The 27,447-nt window shown below is 36.4% G+C and overlaps 3 protein-coding genes across 7 annotated transcripts; 1 reads left to right on the top strand and 2 right to left on the bottom strand.

Moving 5' to 3' along the window:
• Window positions 1–12,042: 12,042 nt before the first annotated feature.
• Window positions 12,043–12,627, bottom strand: LOC126690210 (uncharacterized). The gene has a single exon (XM_050385334.1). It carries the CDS (start codon window positions 12,625–12,627, stop codon window positions 12,043–12,045), a length of 585 nt encoding a protein of 194 aa, XP_050241291.1.
• Window positions 12,628–12,870: 243 nt separating this feature from the next.
• On the bottom strand, window positions 12,871–13,323 carry LOC126690211 (uncharacterized). Its single transcript, XM_050385335.1, has one exon. The coding sequence runs from the start codon at window positions 13,321–13,323 to the stop codon at window positions 12,871–12,873; it is 453 nt and encodes a 150-aa protein (XP_050241292.1).
• Window positions 13,324–19,727: 6,404 nt separating this feature from the next.
• On the top strand, window positions 19,728–25,396 carry LOC126688832 (probable boron transporter 2). Of its 5 annotated transcripts, none has more exons than XM_050383702.1 (14): window positions 19,728–19,874; window positions 20,073–20,219; window positions 20,495–20,724; window positions 20,880–20,962; window positions 21,114–21,306; window positions 21,447–21,585; window positions 21,690–21,855; window positions 22,313–22,479; window positions 22,594–22,767; window positions 22,888–22,983; window positions 23,289–23,426; window positions 23,811–24,130; window positions 24,221–24,488; window positions 24,885–25,396. In XM_050383702.1, exons 3-14 carry the CDS (start codon window positions 20,621–20,623, stop codon window positions 25,179–25,181), a joined length of 2,145 nt encoding a protein of 714 aa, XP_050239659.1. In that variant the 5' UTR covers window positions 19,728–19,874; window positions 20,073–20,219; window positions 20,495–20,620; the 3' UTR covers window positions 25,182–25,396. The 5 variants fall into 5 exon arrangements, with proteins under 5 accessions (XP_050239659.1, XP_050239656.1, XP_050239660.1 ...); XM_050383699.1 differs by having other exon boundaries at window positions 20,517–20,724; XM_050383703.1 differs by having other exon boundaries at window positions 19,730–19,874; window positions 20,517–20,724; window positions 24,888–25,396.
• Window positions 25,397–27,447: the final 2,051 nt, after the last annotated feature.

Below are 27,447 nucleotides of genomic sequence, written 5' to 3' on the forward strand. Positions count from 1 at the left end.
TATCATCTAGATCACAATTGCCAGCTAAACGACCTTAAATTCTAAAGAATTGTTTTCCCTTGTGTGATCATATTCCTTTTCTTCATAGCCAATTGAAGAAATAGCCATTTTTAAAAAAAGATGTCCGAGCTTAAACAATGCAAGACAAACTAATTTTTTTTTTTTTTTTTAATGATTATTGATTAGTTAACTGAATCTAGACATTTAATATTAGGTGGTCCTCACAGAGTTTTTATTTCGTTGCCTAGTGTCATAGTTGTCGTCTCTGCAAAACAGACTGGACAGGCACATGTGGTAATCATCTCAATCAAGCCCCCCCTAACAAAAAACCAAAAATGTTCAACCTGATTGTATTTGGTTTGGTCTGGATGTTAATAAAACTAGCTTGTAACCTATGTACATGCATGAATATATATATATATATATATATATATATAAAAGATATACATTAAGATACATAATATAATTCTTACATATATAATTTAAATATTATTAATAGTTATTTATATAATTTAAATATTATTAATAGTTATTCTTATATATTTTTTAACTCTTTAAAAAGTCTTATAAGAATATTATTAGGTAAAAAAGGTAAATTGTCAATTTTTTTTTTAAATTTTTTTATGTTCATTAATTCTAAACTCTTTGGTTTTTGTATGTAATAACTCACTTGGATGGATACTTATGATATGGTTTCACATTTGATTTCAAAATTAAGAAATAAAACTCTCTCTAAAAATAAATAATTTAGGACATGCAAAAATTGGATTTCAATTGTTGAATCTAATTGGACTTTCTCTAAGTTTTGCCTATTAATATATGCAAGGGTATAAGTAAAAATAATTACAATTATGCAGTTCAAATTATATATATAGTATTATTTTACACTTTTTTTAAATCATACATTTCTAAAATATGTAATTATTTTTCATTATACATATATGATTTAGTATTTAATTGATTTTAGACTTTTCGGTTTTTGCACCTAATAATTCACTTGTTACAAAAATTAAAAATTTAGATGGACACATAGTGGAAAATTGAACTCCAATTGAAATCCAATTTAGAATTTAATTGGATTTGAACTCTTCGATTTTTATGCTTAATAATTCAATTGGCACAAAATTAAAAAATAAATAGGATATTTAGCGCAAAATTTAAAAACCCAATTAAAATTTAATCAATTTTCTTTAAGTTTTGGCTATTAAAATGTATATAGATGTAGATACCAAATTCTTTTAAAAAAAAAATTTATGGTCACACATATCAAGGTCTGCAACCCCAGATTGCAGAACCAACAAAGAAGGACCTACCACTACAGTACAGTACTGCATGATATAGATTATAGATAAAATGGGCGACATATGGTTTCTGTCTTTTGCCCTAAAATTTTTGCGACTCTTTAGTTAAGGGTGAGAATTTGTTTTGTGCGAAACAAAATCATTAAATTTGCACCCCCAAAATAAGAAGATAGAAGACTTGCACAAAGTGCCAAAATAGGGAAAAAGGAATTTGTGGGTGACTACTGAGGGAAGAAAGAAGAGATACAAGGGTGGGGAGGGTTTGTTGAGTTTGTGAGTCATGGTGTAGCGGGTCCTTGGTGGCTTGGTGCTTTCGTGTATTGGCAAGCTTTGTGCGAAAAGGTTTTTGAGAGGATCAACAAGCTTCCACAGCTGTTCATTATGCAACCTTGATGATGAACAATAGTATCTTATTTATCCTGTATCCGGTATATACAACAACGTACTTCTCATGATATATGGATTTCATAATTGTGTGAGGTATATATGTTATGAGAGAAATTGATTATGCTTTAACAAAAAAAAAAAAAAAAAATGATTATGCATAGGTTGAATGAATAAGATATCTTTTTTGATAATGAGTTTCTATTGGGGTTGATTATTTCACTTTTATCTTCGACATTGAAATTATGGAAAAATTTATTACATACGGTGTTATATTGCAAAAATATATGGTGTATGGAATTAATTATAGGCGAGTGGATACATATTACATACTGGTGTCGTGTCAAGTTTGAGTTTTCAATCAGAGTGTTGAATCTGTTGATTGATAGATAACATGGCTTTGGAAAAAACTTCTAATTTCACTTTTGTTTGGGCAATGACCTCCCACAATTATATGAACTAATTAATGTTAGAATATTCTAATCAGTTATCGTATTTTACTCGTGACCTTTCTTGTGAGAGATTAAATTCTATAAGGATTGGGTGTAAAACTTATGTTTTATATTATCGAATAAGTGATTGCCACATCAGCATTTTACTTAAAATTCAATACATCTTACCACACTTAATAACATCTCAATAAATTCCCAATTTGATTGTGTTTATTCTTAAATATGTGATAAGATGATGTGGCATGTTGGGATTAGAGAGGTAAAACATGAGTTTTGCACCATGTCCTTATAGAATTTAATATCATCTTGTAATGATGAAGATTATTATTATTATTATTATTATTTTTTTTTCTTGAGAATCTTGTAATGATGAAGAATGATTGTGATAATGGACCAAATTTAAGGATAGAGTAAAGATTAAGTTTGCTTTAGGGCCCTCCAGACTATATCATTCCCACATGCCCTTTTGGAAAAACTTCTTTTACATGGAAATTTGTAGCTATATTAGGCAAAAGTACGACTTTCATTAGATAGAATAAATTAAATAATAGATATAGAAGTAGACATAGTTGTCATTATCGTATCGTTTGTAAAAAGTTTCGTATCATATCGGTGTATCGTAAGTGTTCATAAATCGTATGATATAGTGTGTGTATTGTATGAATCGTATCGTATCGTAAAATCGTACGTATCGTACGATACATAGACAAATGCTTTAAAATAAGATTTTTTTATTAAAATTTGTACTTTTATTTGAATCTAACAAGTTGTTTGGCTTGTTTTTAACATAAAATTATTAGTTTACTTAATATAGTCAACTAAAATAGCATATTCATAAGTTTTTTTTCCTCTCTCTCCTACAATTGGAATACACATTACACACTTACCCTTCACTTTAATATTTACAAATTTATTTTATATACTATGAATAAAATATTAATTGATAACATAAATTTTTATTTTTATCGTTATTCTTATAAGTCCAAGAAACTAGAATGCCAAAAAAAAAAATTATAAAATTTTTATAAAATAAAAAGAACAAGAAGAGATAGTAGATGTTAGTGACGAATGATGATGAAGAAAATTTTAATGAAAAAATAAGTTTGCAAAATTATAAACATGATGATAGAATTGACTTAGATGAGGTTGATTAGGCAATATGATGAAAATAAATTATTATTTTTGGGTTATTTGCGATATATTATCACTTTTGAATTTAAGTAATTTGAATGTGTATGTTATAAACACATGCTAGTTTGATTTATTTAGTTAGCTTATTAAATATTATTATATAAGTGATGAAAAAATTAGTTATTAGTTGAATATATTCAAAATTTATAATGAATATACCCTTTATATATGTATATTTATGATTTTTTATTAAGTGTTTATGTATCTTACGATACACGATACGATACGATACACGTTACGAAAAAATTAAAAATCGATTCACGATACGATTCACGTTTTGACAACTATGGAAGTAGAACAAATTAAAATTTCCCTTTTTCATAATATAAAATTAGAAATGTCACTATTTATTGTAGATAAGGAAAAATTGAAGCAGAATTTTTTTTTTTCCAAAATTGAATTCTACTCTAGTATTTTCTAAGCGTATATGCATGTGAAGTTTTCTTCTGAAAATTTGAATCCCGGCCCTTATCCCCAACCTTACAAGAACTTATATTAAAAAAAAGTGTAGAAGATTTAACAATATGCAAGTGTAGGGTCCTGATTTGTGGCTCAAGCCTAAAGTGTATGGAATCTCGGCCTAATGAGCCCAATACAATAAATTTGTCAAAGAACTAGGCCCTAACGATTTCAACAATGGCTAATATAGAATTAAATGATAATCAAGTGCAAACAAGATGTATTAATATCAATAGAATTTCAGTCCGAGGAGACTGTAATTGTATATAGATCACAGTTGAATACATAAACAATTTGGATTACTACAGTGTTCTCTTTTTCTTTTTTCCGATCCCTATTCCATGAAGAGTCTTTCACCTTATATATCCTCTTTTAAATCATCTTCATCCTCCACTTGTTGATCATCTGAACCCCTACTTGAGTACTTGTCCCATCAGACACCCTCTCCAGCTCCCTGTGAGTTGCGGTAGCCAAGGTAGCATTGTTCAGAGGTCTTCTCCACATAAATGCGGCCAGAAAAGTGGCTGCAGTGCATTTAATGCGGTGATGTCAGCCTTCCCTTAGATATTTTTAGGTTTCCTTTTTCTCATATGCTCATGAGGCACATCCCTGTCATTGAAGCTTCCTAGAAGGTTACTTTAATTGCTGGATTACATACTTTGAACCATATTCATTAAGTTCGAGGAGGATGTACTTCTCGAACAACCTTCCATTTGCTCTCTACTTGTAGGACCTGGTCTGGGAATATCTAATAATTATTTGCTTCTCCTCGGACCCATTTATATCCTCAGATAAAACCCAAGGCCCAATATACGATCTTGGGCCCTTGCCCCTACAATAGCCCCTCAAAACCTTGGTATTTTTTTTTTTTTTTAAATCCGAGAAGAAAAGTGAGGTTTTGATTTTCTAAGAGTTAATACCATTTGAGTTTGTTGCTCGCATGTGTGGAAGTTCCGTTTTCTGTGCATTATGATTATCTCTGACGTTTTGCAGCCCACGAAGCATCATTAATTGCTCCAGGTGGCGTGTTGTCCCCCAGATCCAATGGCGAAGCTCAGATTCAACAGTTGAGCCTCTTCTTGGAAATTTAAGCGGGATAACTCTCACTCATTTCCATTTCCTATATAAAGCATTGAGGGAACTTGTTTTCCTTTTACTTTACCAATCTTCAAGCTCTCTAGTGATCTCCAACGCTCCAACTCACAAAATTCTCCAATTTACAAAGCTTCCAAAACCTTTTCTTCGAGATTTTTTCGAAAATCTTTTAAAAACAACAGAGATAAACATACTCATTCTCGTAAGTTCTTATTTCCTTATATTCCCCCTTTTAATCTCAGCCATCCTCCTCGGCCTTCTTTCTTTTGTTTTAGAAACTTCTTTTTGCGTCATTTCCGTTCATTCAAATGGATAGATTCAAGTATTTGGTAGACTCTCCGGCTAGTATGGAGAGCTTTAGGGCTAGGTACCATATCCCCCCAGGAGTAGGCCTAGAATACTGTCCTCCAGACCGTGTACTCATAAATAGAAAAGAAAGTGAAGTTGTCATTCCAATGATCGCTTTTATAGAGGGAGGAATGACGCTTCCCATGGGTAGGATAACTAGGGACTATCTGCTCAATCATAGGTTATGCCCACATCAATGCGCCGCCAATATGTTTAGAGTCTTAGGATGTGTAGATGCGCTAAACAACCAGATGAACCTCGGTTTTACGTGGCATGACGTTGCTCATCTGTACGAGTGTCACTCCCTTTCAGGGGGATATTACCTCAAATCTCGGTCCGACGAGGTGAGACTGATATCCTGTCTCCCTAAGTCCAACAAAGGCATGAAGGACGATTATCTAGTTGTCTCCGGGGGATGGCACGACGGTCTTCACTGCCCAGTTAGGGCAGGAACACCAGGTGGGGTACCCTAGGATCAAGTCTCTCGGCCGAGACCTTAGTTTTCTAAGCTCTCTTTATTCATTTTTGGTAGTCTGTCTTCTCGGATAATGTTCATTATTGGTTTAACAATGTTTGCCTTCTCGGATGTTTTTGCAGATAAAGATCACATTTCTCCGAAGCTCAGTTTAGTCAACGTTCCCGGGCTCAACTTTTTGTTGAGATTGGAGATATTCGTGAGCGAGGATAATCAACTGCGGGCTGCTCACCTAATCCTTGTCGCGCATATACCAGGACGTAGGCCAAGCGTTAAGAGCAGGTAACCCCCGGCTCGCTCGGATAGACGTTTCCAAATCGGGGTTCCTAGCGAAGCGAGATCTACCTCTTGTGGTATTGCTTGCTCAACAAAACCCTCCACAGTTTGTGATACTGCTCCAACAAGTTCCGTTCGCAGCCGTAGCAGCAGCGAAAGGGATAGCCTCCTCCTCACATTTGTCATTTGAGGAGGAGATAGATAGATTTCATTTTGCCGAGGAAGAGAGAACACCTGAGAGGCTTGTAGAGCTTTTGGATTCTAAGATCGAGTTCGACAGACTTTCTACAGCTCATCAGCCAGGACAGACCATTGCTTTGGTTGAAACAAGTTCCGAAAAAGCAGAGATCATGGACCTTAAGAAAAGGTCGAGCTTGAGGGGTTTGATTGCTAATAGGAATAAGGGAGCAACTCCACCCAAAGTTCTTAAGACCCAGACTTCTGCCAACCTTCCTCTTCCCCCTCCTCCTTCTCCTGCTAATCTAGGTCTGCGCATCAATCCTGATCCGAAAAAGAAAAGACCACCTCAAGAGTTGGAAGAAGGGGAGATGCTCCCGTAGAGGGGCACAAAACAAAAAAAGACCAAAGACCCTCGAGACAAGAGATCTAAATCCGTGGATAGATGAGACGATGTTGAGGTACACCGACAGCAGTGTACATGGGCACCTGTAATAGAGATGGACGGGGCCCCTATCCCATATGATTCTACGATAAGGGAATCTAGTAGGGGGCATTCTATGTATCTGGACCAAGCCTTAGAGCAGCCCTTCCTCTTTCCAAAGGATATGGAGGCCCTCAGGCAGATGAGGCAGCCTGACTTGTTTATGTCTCTAAAAAGAGACCTCGCAATGGTGAGTATAGTTTCATCAGTACCTTAATTCATTTCCCTTTTCCATTAGCATATATTCTTTATGTGTAATCCCCTTGGTGCTTTTATGCAGGTCATTCAACAAGTTTATCTGGCCGAGGAATGCGTTAGAAACGCCCATAATAAATTTGAAGCTGAGTCTAATTCCCGGCGCGAAGTAGAGAAGGCGTACGGGTTTGTGAAGGAGGAAAAGACTCAGCTGGCTGAGAAGCTCAAGACCTCCGAGCACGAGCGTTTAAGTGCTTTAGCAGGGCTTAAGACTGCTGAGACCCAGGCTAAGGACCAGCATAAGCTTCTCTATACAACAGAGCTAAATCTAGCCATAGAGAAGGCAACAGTTCTAAGTCTGAAGGCCAAATTGCAAAAGGCCAAAGCAGAGGCCCAGGCGATCAAAGAAGCTGCTCAAGTCGTAGAGATAGCAGCCTATGAGTGGGGGATGCTCGAGATGAAGCAGAGATTGGCTGAGGAGGTGGCCAAAGTGTGCAGGGACTACTGCACTGTAACCTGGAATGAGGCCCTTAACAGTGCAGGGGTCCCGGCAGGCTACAAGCTGAGGAAGGCGGAGAACGTATATTTTCTAAAACACATCAGAGAGATTCTAACTGACCCTTCCTCAACCGCTTTTCCCTTACCCTCTCTTGAGCAGGTTCCCAGTACTCAAGGACTTACCATTAATGCTGGACTTCTACCGGAGTAGGTATGGGTAAAGAGGGCCTTCCTCCAGCCAGTGATGTTCAGTCCAAGGATACTCTCACTATTAGGGATGTGATCTCCCAGGCTAAGGTAGTCGAAAAGCCTAAAGATGGGGATGTCAGGTCCAAGAATGCCACTATTAAGGAGGATCCCCAACCAAAGAAAAAGTAGTTGTAGGATTTTCACTTTCTTTTGTTTTCTCTTCTCGAGATTTATTTTGTTGCTTGTAATATATCTTCTTTGAAATTAATGAATGAACCTTTCCTTCTATTCTCTGAATCTTTACTTTTTGCACTCTTTGAACTTACTATTATTATTGCAAACGAGTTTAAACTGTTGTTGCTCTATTTCCAACATATCCTTTTAACAAATCATTATTGACATTTCCAGAAATCTATCTATGTATTAGCAATAGAGAGTTATTATCCACTTATACCGTGAATTAACCCTCATACAATGAGTATCTAATCTAGAGGAGATAAGTAATATACCTTGTATTTCGAGCTCTGTTTAACATCTATAAGGATATCTTCGAATGTTAATTTCACCTAAACATGTGGTCCAAGAGACCTGACATATATTAGGATCTATTTAAACATTTATGTATACGCCCCTGAGTATTAATTTTCCTTAAGCCTGTGGTCCGAGGAGCCATGCAGAGCTTAGATTCTGTTTAACACTTGGATAGATGTCAAAAGTGGCTAATTTCCCCTAAGCTCGTGGTCCGAGGAGTCATGCAGGACTTAGGATCTGTTTAATACTTGAATAGATGCCAAAAGTAATTAATTTCCCCTAAACCTGTGGTCCGAGAAGCCATATAGGAATTAGGTTCTGTTTAATACTGGGGTAGATGCCAAAAGTGATTAATTTCTTCTAAGCCTGTGGTCTGAGGAGCCATACAAGACTTAGATTCTGTTTAACACTCGAATAGATGCCAAAAGTGGCTAATTTCCTCTAAGCCTGTGGTCCAATGAGCCATACAGGAATTAGGTTCTGTTTAATACTGGGATAGATGCCAAAAGTGATTAATTTCTTCTAAGCCTGTGGTCTGGGGAGTCATACAAGACTTAGATTCTATTTAACACTTAAATAGATGCCAAAAGTGGCTAATTTCCCCTAAGCCTGTGCTCCGAGGAACCATGCAGGATTTAGGTTCTGTTTAACACTTGAATAAATAGAGTAACATGAAGCACGATGCTTTTTCACAACAAAAGAATTTAATGATAAAGGAGATTTTCATTAATAATAATATATTTTCAGGTTGTTTACATTTCACGGACGTGGTATTACATGTTCGTTTAAATCTTCAAGGAAATAGGCCCCAATACCAGCCACAGAGGTGATGCGATATGGTCATTCCCAATTGGGTCCTAGCTTTCCCCGTGCTGGGTTCTTTGCAGTACCCAGAACCTTCCTCAACACTAAGTCACCAGGCACTAATGGCCTTAGCTTTACTTTGGCATCATAACCTTACCATTGCACTTTCTCTTCTTTCTTCAATAAGATCCAAACTTCTTTCGAGTAACTCACTGTTACTACTTGGACTGAATGAGCTAGTCTTTAATGTTGGGAAGCCTATCTCCAAGGGAATAATGGCCTCGGCTCCATAAGTCATCAAAAAGGGGGTCTCCCCCGTTGATCTACGAGGTGTGGTTCGATAAGTCCACAAGACATGTGGCAGTTCTTCCACCCATTTTCCCTTCGCATCATCCAACCTTTTCTTGAGTCCATTCACTATGACCTTATTAACAGCCTTCGCTTGTCCATTTCCCTGAGGATAAGCTAGGGTAGAATATCTATTCGTAATTCCCAATTTACAGCAGTATCTCTTAAAGGACTTACTGTCAAACTGAAGACCATTATTCGAGATGAGGGAATGAGGGACTCCGAACCAGGTAGTAATGTTTTTCCAAATAAACTTCTTAGCATCCACATCTCTGATATTTGCTAAAGGTTCAGCTTCAACCTATTTAGTGAAATAGTCAATGCCGACCAGCAAATATCTCTTGTTCCCTGCTGCTTTGGGGAAAATGCCAACTATATCTAAGCCCCATTGAGTAAAAGGTCAGGGGCTAGACAGGGGGTTCAGCACTCCTCCTGGCTGATGTATGTTTTGTGCAAATCTCTGACACTGATCACACTTCTTCACATATTTCAGTGCTTCTTTCTGCATATTTGGCCACCAGTAGCCCTGAGTGATGGCTCTATGAGACAATGATTTGCCTCCTGTATGGCTTCCACAAATTCCTTCATGCAACTCCTCAAGGAGTAACTTTGTCGCTTCAAGGTGAACACATAGTAGATATGGCCCAGAAAAATAGCGCTTGTACAATTTTTGGTCCTCGGATAACCATAAATAAGGTGCTTTTCTCCTTATCTTTTCAGCCTCTAATTTGTCTTCTGGCAAGATGTCTTCTCTCAGATATAATACTATAGAATCCATCCAACTGGGCCCTACCCTAATTTGGTGAACATGAACTGCTGGTTTGTTGATCTTCGTGGGTTTACATAAGTCTTCTATAAGGATAACCTATGGTAGGCTTTACGCTGAGGATGTTGCCAGTGTGGAGAATCGGCGTGTGTGTTTCTACTCTTGGGAACGTGCAAAAGAATGAAGGATTCAAATCTTGATTGCAGATGTCTAACTTGATTTAAATACCCTTGCATCTAGCTTGCCCTTCACTTGGCTGACGATCAACCTCGAGTCTGAGAACACCTTTACCACCTTTCCTCCCATTCTTTGAATCATGGATATTCCCTCCAGTAAGGCTTCATATTCGGCTTTGTTATTCGTGGCCGAGAAGTCCAATCTTAATGACTTTTCTATGGTGAGCTTCTCGAGTGAGATCAGAACTAGCCCCACTCCAGAACTCATTTGGTTTGCCGCACCGTCAACGTATACCTTCTAGCATGAAGGTTCTTTCAAGGATACTGTACCAACGATTTTCCATCCATGTTATGTGTTGTTGACATTTCTTCTAACGGGGGTTTAGTGAATTCGGCCACAAGGTTTGCCAGTACCTGACCCTTAACAGAGGTACGGGGCATGTATTTGATGTCAAAAGCCCCTAGAATTGTGCCCCACTTTACAATCCTTCCCGTGTAATCAGCGCTTCGCAGTATGGACTTGAGTGGAAGCAGAGTTAGGATGACGACTGTATGTGCTTGGAAATAATGGGGGAGCTTTCTTGTACCATGCACTACTACCAGGATAGCCTTCTCCAACGGTAGATAGCGAATCTCAGCCTCATGCAGTGATTTGCTCACATAATAAACTGGTCGTTGTACTCCGTTATCAACCCGTATCAATACCAAACTCACAGCGTGGAGGGCCACCGCAGTATAAGAAAACAAGACTTTGTCCGTCTCAAGACTGGACATGATAGGTGGCCGAGATAGGTATTCTTTAAGTTGCTGAAATGCCAAAGCACATTCTTCAGTCCATTCAAATCCTTTCCATTTATTCATCAATAGGAAGAAAGGTCTGCATCTATCTGTGGATCGAGAAATAAACCGGTTTAAAGCAGCAGTCATTCCGGTTGGTTTCTGAATTTCTTTGGGATTCCGAGGTGGTTGTAGATCGTTTATCGCCTTAACCTGATCGGGATTAACTTCAATTCCCCGGTGGGTTACCATGTAGCCCAGGAATTTTCCTGATCCCACACCAAAAGAACATTTGGAGGCATTGAGGCGTAACTTATGTTCTCTCAGTATTTCAAAAATGCTTCTGAGGTCTCCCACGTGCTCGGACACCACTTTGCTTTTCACTACCATGTCGTCTATATAGACTTCAATATTCTTGCCCAACTGAGGTTCAAACATCTTAGTCATCATCATCTGATAGGTAGATCTTGCATTTTTCAAGTCAAAGGGCATTACCTTATAGTGGTAGTTTCTAGTGGGAGTAACAAAATTTGTCTTTTCCTGGTCCTCTAGTGCTAGCAGTATTTGATGGTACCCTTGAAATGCATCTAAAAAGCTCATCCGAGGATGACCTATAGTAGTATCTACCAGCTGGTCTATCTAAGGCATAAGAAATGGATCTTTCGGACAAGCCCTGTTTAAATCCGTGAAATCCACACACACTCGCCATTTTCCGCTCTTTTTCCTTACTACCATAATATTGGCCAGCCACTCAGGATATAAAACCTCTTTGATAGCCCCCGCCTACTTAGGCTTTGTCACCTCATCTTTGACAGCATCAGAATGTTCTCTGGATGAGCGCCGAAGAGGTTGTTTTTTGGGGGTAACAGATGGATTAACATTCAAGTGGTGACAAATGAAACTTAGGTCCACCCTTGGGGCTTCATAAGCATTCCACGTGAATACATCCACGTTTTTTCTCAGGAATTCGATTAGCTTTTATCTCTCTTGAGGAGGCAAATTGGAGCCGACCTGAAAGAACTTCTCCGAATCATCACCAACAGTAACCTTTTCTAGATCTTCACACCTTGCTTCCTCGATTGATTCATTATTGGTCATTACCGGGGTTCTTAATTGCTATGAGTTCCTTTCAACAGAAGCTGAGGACTCCGTATTGGGCCTATGCAAGATGGTAGCCACCATGCACTGTCTAGCCATGGATTGATTCCCTACAATCTCTTTAACTTGGCTGTTGGACGGATATTTTACCTTCTGGTGGAGGGTAGAAGAAACGGTTTCTAAAGCATGGAGCCAAGGCCTGGCCACAATAGCCATATAAGGTGAATAAGCATCCACCACAATGAAGTCCACTTCCACTACATCCAAACCGGTCTGTATTGGCAGTCTAATTTGACCTCTTAGAGTAACTGTCTTCCTCTTGAAACTTACTAGTGGGGAATCATACGCTGTCAGGTCTTCGGGTTTCAAATTTAGCCCCTTGTACAGATCGGGATACATTATTTCGACAGCACTTCCCTGATCTACCAACACTTTTCTCACATCGTACCCCCCTATCCTAAGTGTGACCACTAAAGCATCGTCACGGGGTTGGATAGTTCTAATCTTATCATCGGCTGAGAAGCCCAAGACTAACGGGGCCTCTATTCTGGCTCTTTTAGGTTCTGAATTACTATCTTTGGCTGATAGCCGAGCCATCGACATTACTGTGGAGGGACAGGAACCGGTCCTATCGGGGGCAACGAAGATGACATTGATTGTTCCTAGAGGAGGTCTTAAAGAAGAATCTCTTCGTGGATCCAAAACTGTCTGCTCTACCTGGCCACTAGAATGGTGCAGTAGTTGCTTCAACTTCCATTCTCAGACAAGTTAGTCCAAATGATCCCAAAGATTCCTGCAATCTTCCGTGGTGTGTCCCTGATCCTGATGATATTGGCAATAAAGGCTTTAATTGCGTCTTAAGGGGTTTCCAACCATTTTATTTGGCCATTTGAAGAATGGCTCGTTCTTAATCTTTTCTAAAACCTGGTGCACCGGTTCTCGGAATATTGCATTAACGGTCTGGGTGTTGGTAGACCCTGATTGTCCAGCAAAATCTCTTCGAGGCCGGTTATTATTGAATCGGTTCGACCTGAAATCCGTCCTCTCCTGAGGGATAACCTTAGCTTTTCCTTTACCGAGTTGTTGATCTTCTTCAACCTTTTTATACTTGTTAATACGGTTCATAAGTTGGTGCAGGCTGGTGACTGGTTTTCCTGTTAAGGACTTCCTTAAACCATGCTCGGCTGGGAGGCCACTCTTGAAAGTACTGATGGTGACATCTTCAAAGTCATCCTCTTTCTCATTATACATCTCCCAGTACCTGTCCGAGTACGTTTTCAGGATTTCCCCTTCTCGCATGGACAAAGACAGTAGGGAGTTTAAAGGCCGAGGGACCTTCACACATGTGATAAAACGGGAGTCAAGCGCCTAAGTGAGCTCCTTGAAGGAATTTATAGAACTTATTTTTAAGCCTTCAAACCATCTCATTGCCACAGGTCCCAAACTGGATGGGATCACTTTGCACATCAAGGCTTCATCCTTAGAATAGATAGCCATTCTCTGATTAAAATGGCTCATATGCTCCATCAGGTCTATTCGCCCATTATAGATGGTGAATGTTGGCTGATGGAAACGCCGAGGAAGAGCTACTCTATCGATTCTACGAGTGAACGGCGACTTGGCAATCTAGTTCAAAGTTTTGCTCATCGCATCATTTCCCAATCCTTTGTGTACAGGGCTTTTGCATCGGCGTTCACTATGATGCTCTTCTTCATATGAGAAGGATTCACTGGGGGGAGTCCTTGATCTACGTCAATAACTGCTATCCTTCTCATCGTTGGAGGAGGAATCAGATGGGGTGGGAATCTGTTTTCGTTGTGCATGGCGTAATTTCTTCTTAAGCTAGTCGCTTTGCATGGCTTTATTGTGTTGTTCTTGAGAGACGTGACTCCCAACTCAAGAGTGGCTTTTGCTTGTGTGCGTAACGTGCATGCTGCCCTCCCTCTATTTCCTACGTTCAAGATTGGCGAAAGGGTTTTCACGTTGAGACGCCATGGATTTTGCTTGATGTGAGCCTGAATTTGTCATATTTGACCATTGTTTTCACTACCAGACAAGTTCTTTCCTACAGACGGTGCCGATTGTAGGGTCCCGATTTGTGACTCAAGCCCAAAGTGTATGGAATCTCAGCCCAATGAGCCCAATACAATAAATTTGTAGAGAGTGGGTCAAAGAACTAGGCGCTAACGATTTGAACAACAGCTAATATAGAATTAAATGATAATCAAGTGCAAACAAGATGTATTAATATCAATAGACTTTCAGTCCGAGAAGACTGTAATTGTATATAGATCACAGTTGAATACAGAAACAATTTGGATTACTACAGTGTTCTCTTTCTCTTTTTTCCGATCCCTATTCCATGAAGAGTCTTTCACCTTATATATCCTCTTTTGAATCATCTTCATCCTCCACTTGTTGATCATCCGAACCCTTACTCGAGTACTTGTCCCATCAGACACCCTCTCCAGCTCTCTGTGAGTTGCAGTAGCCAAGGTAGCACTGTTTAGAGGTCTTCTCCACATAAATGCGGCCAGAAAAGTAGCTGCAGTGCATTTAATGCGGTGGTGTCAGCCTTCCCTTAAATATTTTTAGGTTTCCTTCCTTCTTATATGTTCATGAGGCACATCCCTGTCATTAAAACTTCCTGGAAGGTCACTTTAATTGCTGGATTACATACTTTAAACCATATTCATCAAGTCTAAGGAGGATGTACTCCTCGGACAACCTTTTATTTGCTCTCTACTTATGGGACCTGGTCTAGAAATATCTAATAATTATTTGCTTCTTCTCGGATCCATTTATATCCTCGGATAAATCCCAAGTCCCAATATATGATCTTGGACCCTTGCCCCTACAGCAAGTATAAAGATCAATTCTAAATAGAATACTACTCCATATGAAAAATGATATCTCAAAAATGCTTTGTTTTCTAAATATTTTTCAAAAAATTGACACTTTTTCTTGAATTTAATTGCAATCTTCAAAATAAGGCTGGAATCCAACAAAAAAAAAAGGGTTCATTTTATACATAAGTTTCCGTTTGTTTCCTAGATGCCGACACCAATTTATACATAAGATGCTCACACCAATTGAAGCTAGAGAGAAGGGATGGGTGGGGGTCTATGTGAATGAGAAATGAGAAAGAGAGAAGGGGGGCGTGTGTTTTAAAATTTGTTTTATTGAATTTTTTTGGTAAACATTTTACAATTTTTTTACAAAGAGTTTCCTGGTCAACAAAAGTATTGGAAAATGGAAATCATGTATTTTACATATCCATACAATTGAGTACGGCAAGGACGGAGTCAGGATTTGGAGTTAGAGGGGGTGGTTTTATTGTTAGTTGCATGCAGTGGCTTCGGCTTTCAACTCTACTGCTTAGCCAACAAAGGTTTTCTTTTATTGTTATTATTTTTATGTGTGTGTAGAGCGTGTCTTTTGTTTGTAAGGATAAAATTATTTTGTTTAAAGTTTTTTAAAGGGCTAAGTTGTTTGTTTTTGGTAAAATTAGTTGATTAGTCTCAAATTTGTTTTTAACTTTGCTATCGTCTATCGGTAATTTTTGTTGTTAGGCTAATATTTTGGGCTTGTGTATATATATTTAGATTTTAGATCTATAAATTTTTTTATGGATTTTAAAAGGAGGAAAATACTAGATCTACAATTTTTTTTACAAATTGTTATGATTAGTGGTTATTAGTAAGTAAAAAAGTGTTGTAAGTAATGGACTCAGATGCTAACCATTAAGAATTTGCTACTTCAATAGTTTATAAAAATGTTGTAAAATTTTTTATAGCTGTTGCATTTCTCTTATAATGAAAAATAAGGGGGACAAAATGTAATTTTATTGAACAAAGTTGCTAAAATTGGTACTAAATATATAATTATATTATTTTTTTATAAAAAAATTAGGGTGCCATTGCCCCCTAGTCCATGAATGGCTCCGTCCATGAGTCCTTGCATTTCACTTTATGAAATTACATCAATACTTCCACATATTATGGATAACGTAGGAGACATCTCTATTTCTCCTAGGGGAATCATTATAATTACTACTCCTTAGCTTTCAATTTGTCTCTAGCCATCAAATAAAATGTGAATAACCCATTCTCTAAAAACTTAGAAAGTTAGTATATAAATGAGTTTCTGTATACTTGCTACTCTTGATGGGAATGAATGAAAAATACTCATCCCTATCGAATCTAAAACTTTGGTTCTTTCCAAGATTTTCAAGTTTGTTCAAATTTTACAATAAAACAAACACCTTACAAGAAAACAAACGAAGCCTAATTTTATTAATATATCTTGAGGTCTCAAAGAATTATTTTAAAAAAATTTAAATTAAAAAAAAAAAGTTCCAAACAGGAAAACATTTTGTACTTTTTTGTTGAGTGCTTTGGGTGTCTCGAATAATTAAATATACTCAAAATTCAAAATTTACATACAAAATTAAGTAGAAAATTGGCTATTGTGATTTGAAATAAGTTAATAGACTGTTAATGCTGGTCAAAAATTGGTGATTGCGATTAACAGTCAATTTGTGAAGAGTGAGGGAGGGGAGTTACTATTGGGGAAAAAAAAAATTATAATATGAAATTTATTTGTAGCAATTTGCTAGATATGTACTAACATTTCATTAAAATGCCTAAAAATCTTGTATCTCAATTGTTATCTTTTGGTTTTTCAATCCGCGACTTATATGATATAAATCATCCCTCTTCTAATTATCAGATTATTAAAAAATTAAAAAGATTCAAAAAGAAATTCTGTTAAAGAAAATTTGGAAACAAATGCAGCTTTAATTATGGATTCTAATTAGTTCAATTGGTAAAGTTTCTAATAGCTGAATAAGAGATATGTGGTTCAATCTCCGTCTATACTAAAAATCGATTGATATCTTGGCTTGATGATAAAAAGTTATCATCAGGAGCAGACATCATAAGTTGAAACTATCTTAAAAAAAAAAAAAAAAAGCCTTAATTTTATTGTTTTAAAAAAATAAAAAAAGACTGGCTTATCAAATGATCCATAAGAAACTGACGGTCGCATTGAAATCGAATGATCCATAAGAATCTCGAAGGACTACCAATTTTTTAAAAACAAATTAATAAATAAATTCTTGGAAATGAGAAATGCAGGAATCGCGGGACTTTCTAAAGCGTAATCCACTACTCCAAAACTATTTGAACTCTCGTCTTGCCCTTTGAAATTATATCATCAATCATCACTACCACTAGCTGTCACGTTAGCCTTATCTCTGCATCCCGTAACAGACACGCGCTGTGGCTTAACGTATTCGGCTTATTAAGATTTAGGAGTTTATTAATCATTCCGTACTGTTCCTCCACCACTGTCCCCTGGCGTCTCACCATTTATTTACGAATCAAGTCAAGATGTTTGTTCAGTCACCGTAGACTCTTTTGTCGGATTTAGTGGATTTCAAAATTAAAAAGAGGGTAAAGTGGGAGGATAAAATGGGAAAGAGGTTAAAAAGTGGTAGGATAAAAACATGGGAGCATATAAAACGGGAAAGACGTGAAAAAGTAAAAGGATATATATATATATATATATATTTTGGGGTCAAAATACTTGATTTGAGTTGAAAAAGTAAAAGGATAAAAAACTTTTTTATTTGATTGAAAAGAAAAATTAGATGATAAAAAAATATAAATTGCATGTAATCTTTGTCTATGCTGTTAGTTCCAAGAAAATAATAATAATAATAATAGTATATAAGGAAAAAAAATCAAAATTACGAAAAAATATAACATTGGTAAAAAAAAAGTAACGCTGAAAATGGGAGGAGAGATGAGTAATTTTCCATCAACCTACTCTCTTCCTTACTTTTCTCTCTAGTTTTCTCCTCAATTTTGGGAAGAAAGCCATTGTTTCTCAAATGGTGGATCCGAGAAGAAAACTCTTAGACCCCACCATTTTTTCTCATCACTCACCTCCCTAACTAAACACCATTTCTCCTCCCCCATCCGAATTATCTATTCTCTCCTTTCTCCTCTCTATTTTTCTCTCAAACCAATCATGATAAAGACTTTAGGTGTGCTTTTGGATGTAGTAAATCCGCGTGGATTTCAAAATTAAAGTAATACTTAAAATGTTCATTTAGTACTTTAGTTCTATATAATGTTCAATTGTTCACGACAATTCTACTACATTACCTAAATACTCCTTTCACTTCATACTTAACGAGGTATCTGAGTAATGAACTCTTTGGTTTGAGGCATGACATAAATCTGGAGATCCCAAGTTCAGTTGACCATATTATCAGTGTATGTTAGTTGTTTACTCCAATTCTACATCACCTAGATACCCCTTTCACTACATGCCTAACAGAGTTATCTGGGTGATGAGCTCATTAATTTGAAGTACAATGTAAATTTGGAGATCCCAAGTTCAATCAACCTTATTATTGGAGTTCAATCAATAGCGAGTAATGCAAAAAAAAAAAAAAAAAAAAAAAAAAAAATCAAAATTTACAGAGATAACAAATTGTAGTTGGTGCAACATCAATTTCACATTGGTTTACCATTAACATCATTTCTATTACGCACCAATCACAAACTTATATCGGTTGTGAGAAGATTTGTATTTTTTTTTTTATCATTAAACTTAGTGTTTCATAATATGTGAAAGCTTTTTTTTATCATTTCAAAAAATATCTCATTTTATATAAGTAAAAGTTTTCATATATCATTATATTTGAAAATTTTTGCATCAATAGCCAATGTTAAATAAATGACACTTTCAGAAATTTCATAAAAAATATTTACCTTTCTATTAATAATCTCCTTTAGTCTCAAAACTCAAAAGTATCATCTATTATGGAACAAAGAAGGTGCTATCTTTTCCTTGATTGGTGGGCGCCATGGTCAAGCTAATTGGAGAACAATTTGGTAGTCAGTCACAAAGTCACACCCTGTTATCATAAGCTCAATTGTCATATCTATAATTATCTTCTTCTTTTTTTGTGGATTTTTTTTTTTTTTTTTTATATACGTATGATAGGATTTAAATTTATAATATCTACTCCACGATAATTTTTTTTTTAACGTCATGTGAAGATACTGATTTTTTTTTTTTTTTTTTTTTTTGGTGTAGGTATATAAGCAAGATTCAATTCTAAATCATTTATTTAATGATAACATATTTTTAACTAATTGAAACCCATCTTTTTCATGTGGAACTTAATTGATGCTGTGTTGCCTCCACATTATATAATGTCAGATCAAATTTATTGTATATTTTTTGTTGAATAGTTAATTAAAAGAAGACAAAAATGGATGTGATCTAATATATTACATAAGATTGGATGGAGACAATACATAACTTGTCTATTGCATGGTGCAAATATAAGTGTAGAGATAATATGATTCTTCCCCACCATATTGCTTCATGAATACTTTATCAAAGAGACTATCCATTACCTGTAAGTTTTGTTCTTTCCAATGCATTAACACTATAATGAGGTTCCTCAAATATTATAAATAAATAAAAACACTATAATGAGGAATCCCTCTACAAGTTTTTTTATTGGGAGTGTTAAGACACCATACATTCCAAATTGTTCCCAGTGTATTCTCCAATAATAACACAGTATAAACCATACAGATATATTTAAAATTCAGGATAATATAAAGAAAAAAATACTGTAGAGATTGGAGAAGCTACTTGGGTGCTTCTTTCCAGGCCAGCTTGTCATGGGTTGGCAGTGCACTCTTTCTAGTTTCTTCCCCCATATCCATATGCACTTAAAAAAGCACCTTTTAAAAAAAAAAAATAAAGCTCCTACATTTTTCTCTCTTTTTATCACTTTTAAATTTCAATGCTTTGAGGTGGTAAGTATTATAAAATGCATCTACTTTGAATTTCCTGTTTTTCCATATATTTATATATTTACATTTCTTTTCTTGGTTGTTAGCTTTTGTAGGCTTCTTTAAATAATCTTTTTTTTTTTTTTTTTTTTTTTTTTAAATGTGCAACACTGACAGTGATGTTCATTTGGTTCCTTTTATTGACCCACATTACTATATCAGCGATTCAGCATCAAATCCAGTCCCTTCTCACCACACTTTCCAAGCTTAATTATCTGGAGCCTTTCCTTACAAACGTTCTGTGCCCACATTGTGTGAATGCTAAACTTCAATACAAGCAAAAGGGCCAGTCTTGTTTGTCGCTTAGTGGTAAAATACTACAATGCCTTTTTCATTTTGAAGTTTCTGAGGTTTTGCCATAGTTGTTACTGTGATTTGTATGATGTTTACTATACCTTAGGGCCAGGTCTGCATAATGCTGCTCTTGTTTTTTATTTATTTATTCTGAGTTGTGCCCAAGTAACACAATTCTGACTTTTCCTGTGTGGGTCAAAATTGTATAACTATGATTTAATTATACCCAAATGACATCTAAGTTCTGTCTTTGTTTTTCTATGTTCATGTCATTCAAACATAAATTTTAGATTGTTAATCTTCCAATGCCAGACTCACTCACCTTGGTCACAAGTCACAACCAGATTGGCATGAGCACTGTCCTTTGTTAAGGCATTCAAGAAGGTGCTCTCAGTGGTCCTAGTAAAGAAGGAGCTATGGAAGAGACATTTGTGCCGTTTCGCGGAATCAAGAATGATCTTAATGGGAGGCTGATGTGTTACAAGCAAGATTGGACTGGTGGATTCAAGGCAGGCTTCAGGTATATTTTTCTCCTGCCACGAGAACTATGGATTGTGTAATAAATGTAGTTCAATTATAAGGTTTTGGGTTAATATTAAATGTGGCATTTAACTATTGCTGAATTTGACACAAAATAATGATGTTAGCTTAGTAACTTGTTTCGATTTTTCCTAGGATTTTGGCCCCCACTACATATATATTCTTTGCTTCAGCAATCCCAGTTATTTCTTTTGGAGAACAGTTGGATAGAAGTACAGGTATCATTTTGTTTGAATATTGTCTAAATGTTGCTGCTAATTTTCAATTAAGCATCTCATAATTTTTATCTAGGGCCAGAAATGGTGCATATATTATGTATATAACTATTTGTGTGGTAAGTATCTCAAGATTTTTTACTGGTATCAACAGATGGAGTTCTAACAGCAGTTCAAACATTAGCTTCTACAGCACTGTGTGGAATTATACACTCAATCATTGGAGGTCAACCTTTGCTGATTCTCGGAGTCGCAGAGCCAACCGTGATTATGTATACATTTATGTTCAAGTTTGCTAAAGATAGGCCTGATTTGGGATCAAAGCTCTTTTTAGCATGGACTGGATGGTATCGTATTTTCTTATTGCCATCTAATGGAAAGATATTGCAACTTCTTCTGCTGATGTTAATTGCTATGACATTTGATTAATTTTGATTAGGAATTCTGTTTATATTTTTTGAACTTATATGGTCATTTGGATGAGCAGGGTATGTGTGTGGACTGCCATATTGCTGTTCCTACTGGCTGTCTTAGGGGCTTGCTCCATTATTAATAGGTTTACTCGTATAGCTGGGGAACTGTTTGGCCTTCTTATTGCAATGCTCTTCATGCAAGAAGCTATAAAAGTAAGAGACATCCTCCAACACCCCCGCCCACCCTCCTTGAAGCACATAATATCAATAGTTGCATGTATAGAGTTTCATGCTTGTTTTTTAATTGGGTTTGCTAGGGACTTGTTGAAGAATTTCGTATACCTGAAAGAGAAAATCCAAATTCAATTGAGTTTCAGCCTTCATGGAGATTTTCAAATGGCATGTTTGCTTTAGTTTTGTCATTTGCTCTTCTGCTTACCGCTTTAAGAAGCAGAAAAGCAAGGTCTTGGCGGTATGGGTCTGGTAAGTCATTTTAAATATATACTTTCAAGGAATTCCACTCCCCATGCATCTTGTTTAAGGTTGTCAGCCTCTCCAATGTATTACAAACTCTTAAGTTACTGCTTGCCATAGAAATTCATTTAAAGCACTCCTAGTTTCAGTTTATGAGCCTTCCTTAGCCAATAGGTTTAAACGATGCAAACAAGTAGTCTCATTCATGATATCTAGGAGGCTCACCAATTCTTTCCCTGTAGAAGATGTCATAAAGGGAAGGGAAATGTGAAGAGGAATTGGTGGAAAATTGGCTTCTCTGCCTACTGAGTACATGAGATGGGACTCCTTTGTGAATATCAATAATTTGAGCTCAAAGAGAGAAACAACTGAAGGACCTTTAAACCTGTCTATATGAACCATATTTGCTGCTGTAGGTCCTTCTAGTGTTCTTTCAATTTATGGAGTTCATTATTAACTCCCACAGGATCTCTCAGAGGCTTCATAGCAGATTATGGTGTGCCATTGATGGTTGTAGTTTGGACAGCTATTTCCTATCTACCAGCTGGAAGTGTTCCAAAAGGAATCCCAAGACGACTCTTCAGTCCAAATCCATGGTCACCAGGTGCATATGAGAATTGGACTGTCATTAAGGTACATGATTCTGGAAAATTGTATATTTATATGCCCTTTAGCTTGATATATTTGTTCCTTTATAATACTTATAGTTAGAAGAGTATGTTAAATGGCTTAACCTAAAACTGACAGGACATGCTAAATGTGCCGGTTCTCTATATAATTGGGGCTTTCATTCCTGCAACAATGATTGCAGTGCTCTACTACTTTGACCACAGTGTGGCTTCTCAACTCGCCCAGCAGAAAGAGTTCAATTTGAGGAAGCCCCCTTCTTTCCATTATGATTTACTTCTTTTGGGGTTCATGGTATGCAAATGCCCTTCTTGTGTTGTCCATTTTTTTTCTTCCAGTTCTCTATTATGCAATTGCAAATTACAGCACTTAGTACCCACTTGCCTCATTTGAAATCTTGTTACTGCATGACAGGTCATATTGTGTGGTCTCATTGGGATCCCTCCATCAAATGGAGTTATTCCTCAATCTCCAATGCATACTAAAAGTTTGGCTACGCTTAAACACCAGGTACACAAAGATACCATAATTCCAGGTTCTTTATTCTGCTGCCAAATTTAGAGCTTGCTGACTAGTAGCCAATCAGTTGCTCAGCCTCTTTGCTCTTCATGTTGCATCCAAGAAACTGCCAGTTTACTACTATGAATATCCATAAATCCCATTTAGTAAATAGTTGACTATAATGTATTCAGAACGCAGGCACACAGGAACACAGATGTGCATGCAGACATAGTCAAGCACACACCCATGCAAACATACACATGCATAGATTCTGTGTATGTACATCCTTATAACAACATCTTCCTGTTTTGCAGTTACTTCGTAATCGACTTGTAGCAACAGCACGCAAGTGTATGAGAAATAATGCAAGCTTGGGACAAGTGTATGGAAGCATGCAAGAAGCCTATCAACAGATGCAGACTCCTTTAATTTACCAGGAACCTTCAGCTAGGGTATGATGACTTCATATTTTCGTTCTTTTCTTTGTCTAACATAGCAGAAAACTGCTGTTGATAGTCACATTTGTATCTACATAGAAAAGACACAATGCAGAAACTAGAAAACCAAATATTGCTGGACATATCTTGGATATCCAACGCTTTGTTTCAAAAGAACCTTATTATGGCCATGTTAATTAGAGATTCCAATATAGTTCATATAATTTCTGTGAGAATATAAAGTCTAAGACGGCTTGATTTATAATGTTAGTCTAATAAATGTTCATGATTTTTTTGTTCTCCTTTTGGTTTTATTATTATTTTAAATTTTCTGAAGTGTGATCAATTCTTATGGTGCCGAAAAGTATGCAACCTTGCCTAAATTTGTATTCTGAGCAGGGATTAAAGGAATTGAAAGACTCCACAATTCAAATAGCTTCAAGCACGGGGAATATAAATGCCCCGGTTGATGAGAGCACGTTTGATGTTGAGAAAGAGATTGATGATTTACTGCCTGTTGAGGTGAAAGAACAGCGGCTCAGTAACCTGCTTCAAGCTATGATGGTAGGAGGATGTGTTGCAGCCATGCCTTTCCTTAAGAAGATCCCAACCTCAGTACTCTGGGGCTATTTTGCCTTCATGGCCATTGAAAGCTTACCCGGTAACCAGTTTTGGGAAAGAATCTTATTGCTCTTCACAGCTCCAAGTAGAAGATACAAGTAGGCTCTTAGCTGCTTTCTTCATCTCTTTGATCATTTTACCTATAAACGTGAATAGTATGGAACTAACCATATTGCATGCTTTTTCAGAGTACTGGAGGAGTACCATGCCACTTTTGTGGAAACTGTACCTTTCAAGACCATTGCAATTTTTACAATCTTCCAGACTGCTTATCTGCTTGTTTGTTTTGGGATCACATGGGTTCCAATTGCTGGGGTTCTGTTCCCTTTAATGATTATGCTTTTGGTTCCTGTGAGACAATACATTTTGCCCAAGTTTTTCAAAGCGGCACACCTTCAAGATTTAGATGCTGCAGAGTATGAAGAGGCGCCAGCTTTATCATTCAACCTAGCAATAGTAAGTTTTTGCTCAACTTCCCTTTATTGATTATGCTTGTGGTTCAGTGGTACTATCCGGTTGTGCCTATGGGGAGAACTTGGGCTTTAATCCCCCTACCAAACTTGTTGTAAGCAGAAAAAGCTAGCAACTTTACAATTTTAGTTCTTTTGCTTCAACCTGTAGATAAACTCTATTTGTTTTTCCTTACATACTACATTCTATATATACATTACATGCCTAGGAAGAAGAATTCAGAAAATCTGAAGAACTTCAGTTTTGCTAATCTATTCTCTTTGTAATCAATGTAGTGTAATTTTTCGGGTTGAATTAAAATGGATTTAGAATAGAAAGTGATTAAGGTGACCTAGCAATACAGCTTAACTTATGTATCTCGTTTTCTTGATTTGTCCATAGCAGGATGGGGAAATGGGACGGACAGCTTCATTTGGAGATGATGGAGAGATTCTAGATGGCATAGTAACACGTAGTCGGGGCGAGATTAGACGGATGTGCAGTCTCAAGTTAACAAGCTGCACAGCAACACCTTCCAAAGAATTTAGAAGCCTACAGAGCCCACGGCTGTCAGATAGTGTACACAGCCCTCGCATAAGTGAACTGAGAGGGGAACAGAGCCCTCGGCTTGGTGGAAGAGGGCCATTTAGTCCAAGGACTGGAGAGCCGAGACCATCTAATTTAGGGAAAGGCAGTTAGAACTCAGATATGAACTTGCAACAATTGGCTGTGTTTATATTGTCAGGTATCTAAAAAGAAGCAAGTTCTTGTAGTGATGATCTAATGAACATGAAAAGAGCTTGCAATGACTATCCCTCTGCCTTCAACATGTTATGCATTTATAAAATTTATTAAAGGGGAGGGATTTGTAACCACAAGTTTTATGAATGACAATACTAAATTTTATATGTTTATTTCCAATTACTGACACTATAGCAAGAGATTGTACAGGCATTATTTATATTTTACCCCATGCCCCGTTTTAGCTTTTACTCTTGTAAGTTTTTGAGCCATGCAGTAAGCATGGTATAGAAGATGCAAAAGATCAATCATACTATAATGAAAGTCTTCTAGCCTTTATAGTTGGAACCAGTTCACCATCTGTATACATGCTATTTTTATGACGAATAAAAATCCTTTGTCCATTCCACTTTTTGCTTCACCAACTGCAGCATGTTTGTATTTGAATTTTTTTTTTTTTTTTTTTAATTTTAATTTTAAACTTTGGTTACTTTATAGGGAAAAAAAGAGATGCGCTAACTGCGATTGTTGAAGCATAAGGCAAGACAAAGGATTTTTATTATTTTACTACATGGAATTTAACATTCAGTATAATCTAGAGAGATCATGCTTTTGCGCTCCTGTGCCATACTTCCATCCCCTTTTAAGTTGCTAGTCAAAGAAGACTCCAAGAAAGTATCTGAGAAACACAGGCACAAAACCAGTGGTCAATTAGACATTGTTAAAATCACTTCAAAGTTATACAACTGGAACAAAATGATGAATGTTGTACTGATGAGATGCCCGAGAATGAACTGATTGGAACCTCAAATTGATACGATTTTTTTCAAGGCAATGGCTGAGGCTCATCCACGTTGCAAACCACTAATCAGAAACCAACAAAATGTCTGCATTACTGCAATGTAAAAAGTAAGAATGCATTTGGATAAGCAAAGTAAGATGAAAAGAGATTTGTTGGAACAGAGATGCAGTGAATGTAGAGGCTCTCACACCCTTCATCAAAAGAAACTGTATCTTGGGTCCTCGGTCCTCAGTTGCAGGGGAATGTGGGTGTGGGTTGTAGCGGTTTTCACAGCCGTTTGACTTGTGACCTCAGTGGAAACATTCTTCATGTCAGTTCACTTCATGAGCATTGTAGGTCCTCATAATCATTCTAATATCTCCTTGATCTTCGAAATACTAGAAGTTTTACTTAAAAATTTGCCTTCCTAAGAAAATTTCAACATTTAATGAAGGAAGAAATTAGGGCGGAATCAAGCGGTTTATGATATATGAAATTTTAGGGGTGAGATCCCCTCCCTTTAAGTTCTCCAGTTTCCTCCCAACTTTTTTTTTTTTTAATTTTAAAAATGTAAGACACGTTGCATTTAAAAATAAAATAAATGACAAGTGCTTCAAATATTGCTAAAAATGGGAAGGAATTAGAGGATTCGATTGAAGGGAATCTTTTACCATGTTGTGTAGGTCAAAAAAGATTTTCTGAAGTGTTGTGTGCATTATCTCTTATTTAATTCTTTCAAATTAGATGAAATTTTTGTGTGTGGTTTTCATCTAACAGAATTGATTTCTTTAGAAAATCACTTGGGAATTGATTAATTTAGGAACCTCATTTATCAACTCAATCGCATGGATCGTTTATAAACAATTTAGGCTTTATTCAATAAAAATCTTGTTCATGTTATTTGTTTATAAACAAGTCAAGCTTGAGCCTTAATTTTAGGTTTTTTTTAATAAATAAGTTGAGCCCAAGCAAAAAAAAATCGTCCATGAACAGGCTCAAGCTTTATTCAATAAAAATCTTGTTCATTTTTTTTTTTTTTTTTGAGAAAGTTGTTCATGTTATTTGTTTATAAACAAGCCAAGTTTGAGCCTTAATTTTAGGCTTTTTTAATAAACGAGCTGAGCTCAAACCAAAAAAAAAAATTATTCATTAATATAAATTATATAAATTTACATTGTTTTTTAAGCTATTTGGGGAACTAACATTTTTTTAATCATGTTTTAGAAACCCGTTTTTGATTTTTAAGTGCTAAAATCGTGTTTTTAAAATTAAGTAAAATCGCATTTAGAAAACATGGTTTCAAAACTTAAAAAGGCCATATTCTCAAATTGTTTCAAAAAGGTGTCAATTTAAATAATTACTATTAAAATAACATTATTTTGCAAATTTTGCCAACAAGGTAGTTTCATAGTAAAGTACTACAAAGAAACTGCAAGGTCCTTC

This window comes from Quercus robur, chromosome 6, assembly GCF_932294415.1.
Source record: "Quercus robur chromosome 6, dhQueRobu3.1, whole genome shotgun sequence".
Taxonomy (NCBI): Eukaryota; Viridiplantae; Streptophyta; class Magnoliopsida; order Fagales; family Fagaceae; genus Quercus; species Quercus robur.

Coding starts and splice junctions, on each gene's coding strand:
- LOC126690210 (XM_050385334.1), bottom strand. CDS start 12,627: ATGTCGATGGCTCGGCTATCAGCCAAAGATAGTAATTCAGAACCTAAA.
- LOC126688832 (XM_050383702.1), top strand. CDS start 20,621: ATGGAAGAGACATTTGTGCCGTTTCGCGGAATCAAGAATGATCTTAAT. Junction 21,586..21,689: donor TCATGCAAGAAGCTATAAAA/GTAAGAGACATC, acceptor TGGGTTTGCTAG/GGACTTGTTGAAGAATTTCG. Junction 22,768..22,887: donor TACTTCTTTTGGGGTTCATG/GTATGCAAATGC, acceptor ACTGCATGACAG/GTCATATTGTGTGGTCTCAT.
- LOC126690211 (XM_050385335.1), bottom strand. CDS start 13,323: ATGCGAGAAGGGGAAATCCTGAAAACGTACTCGGACAGGTACTGGGAG.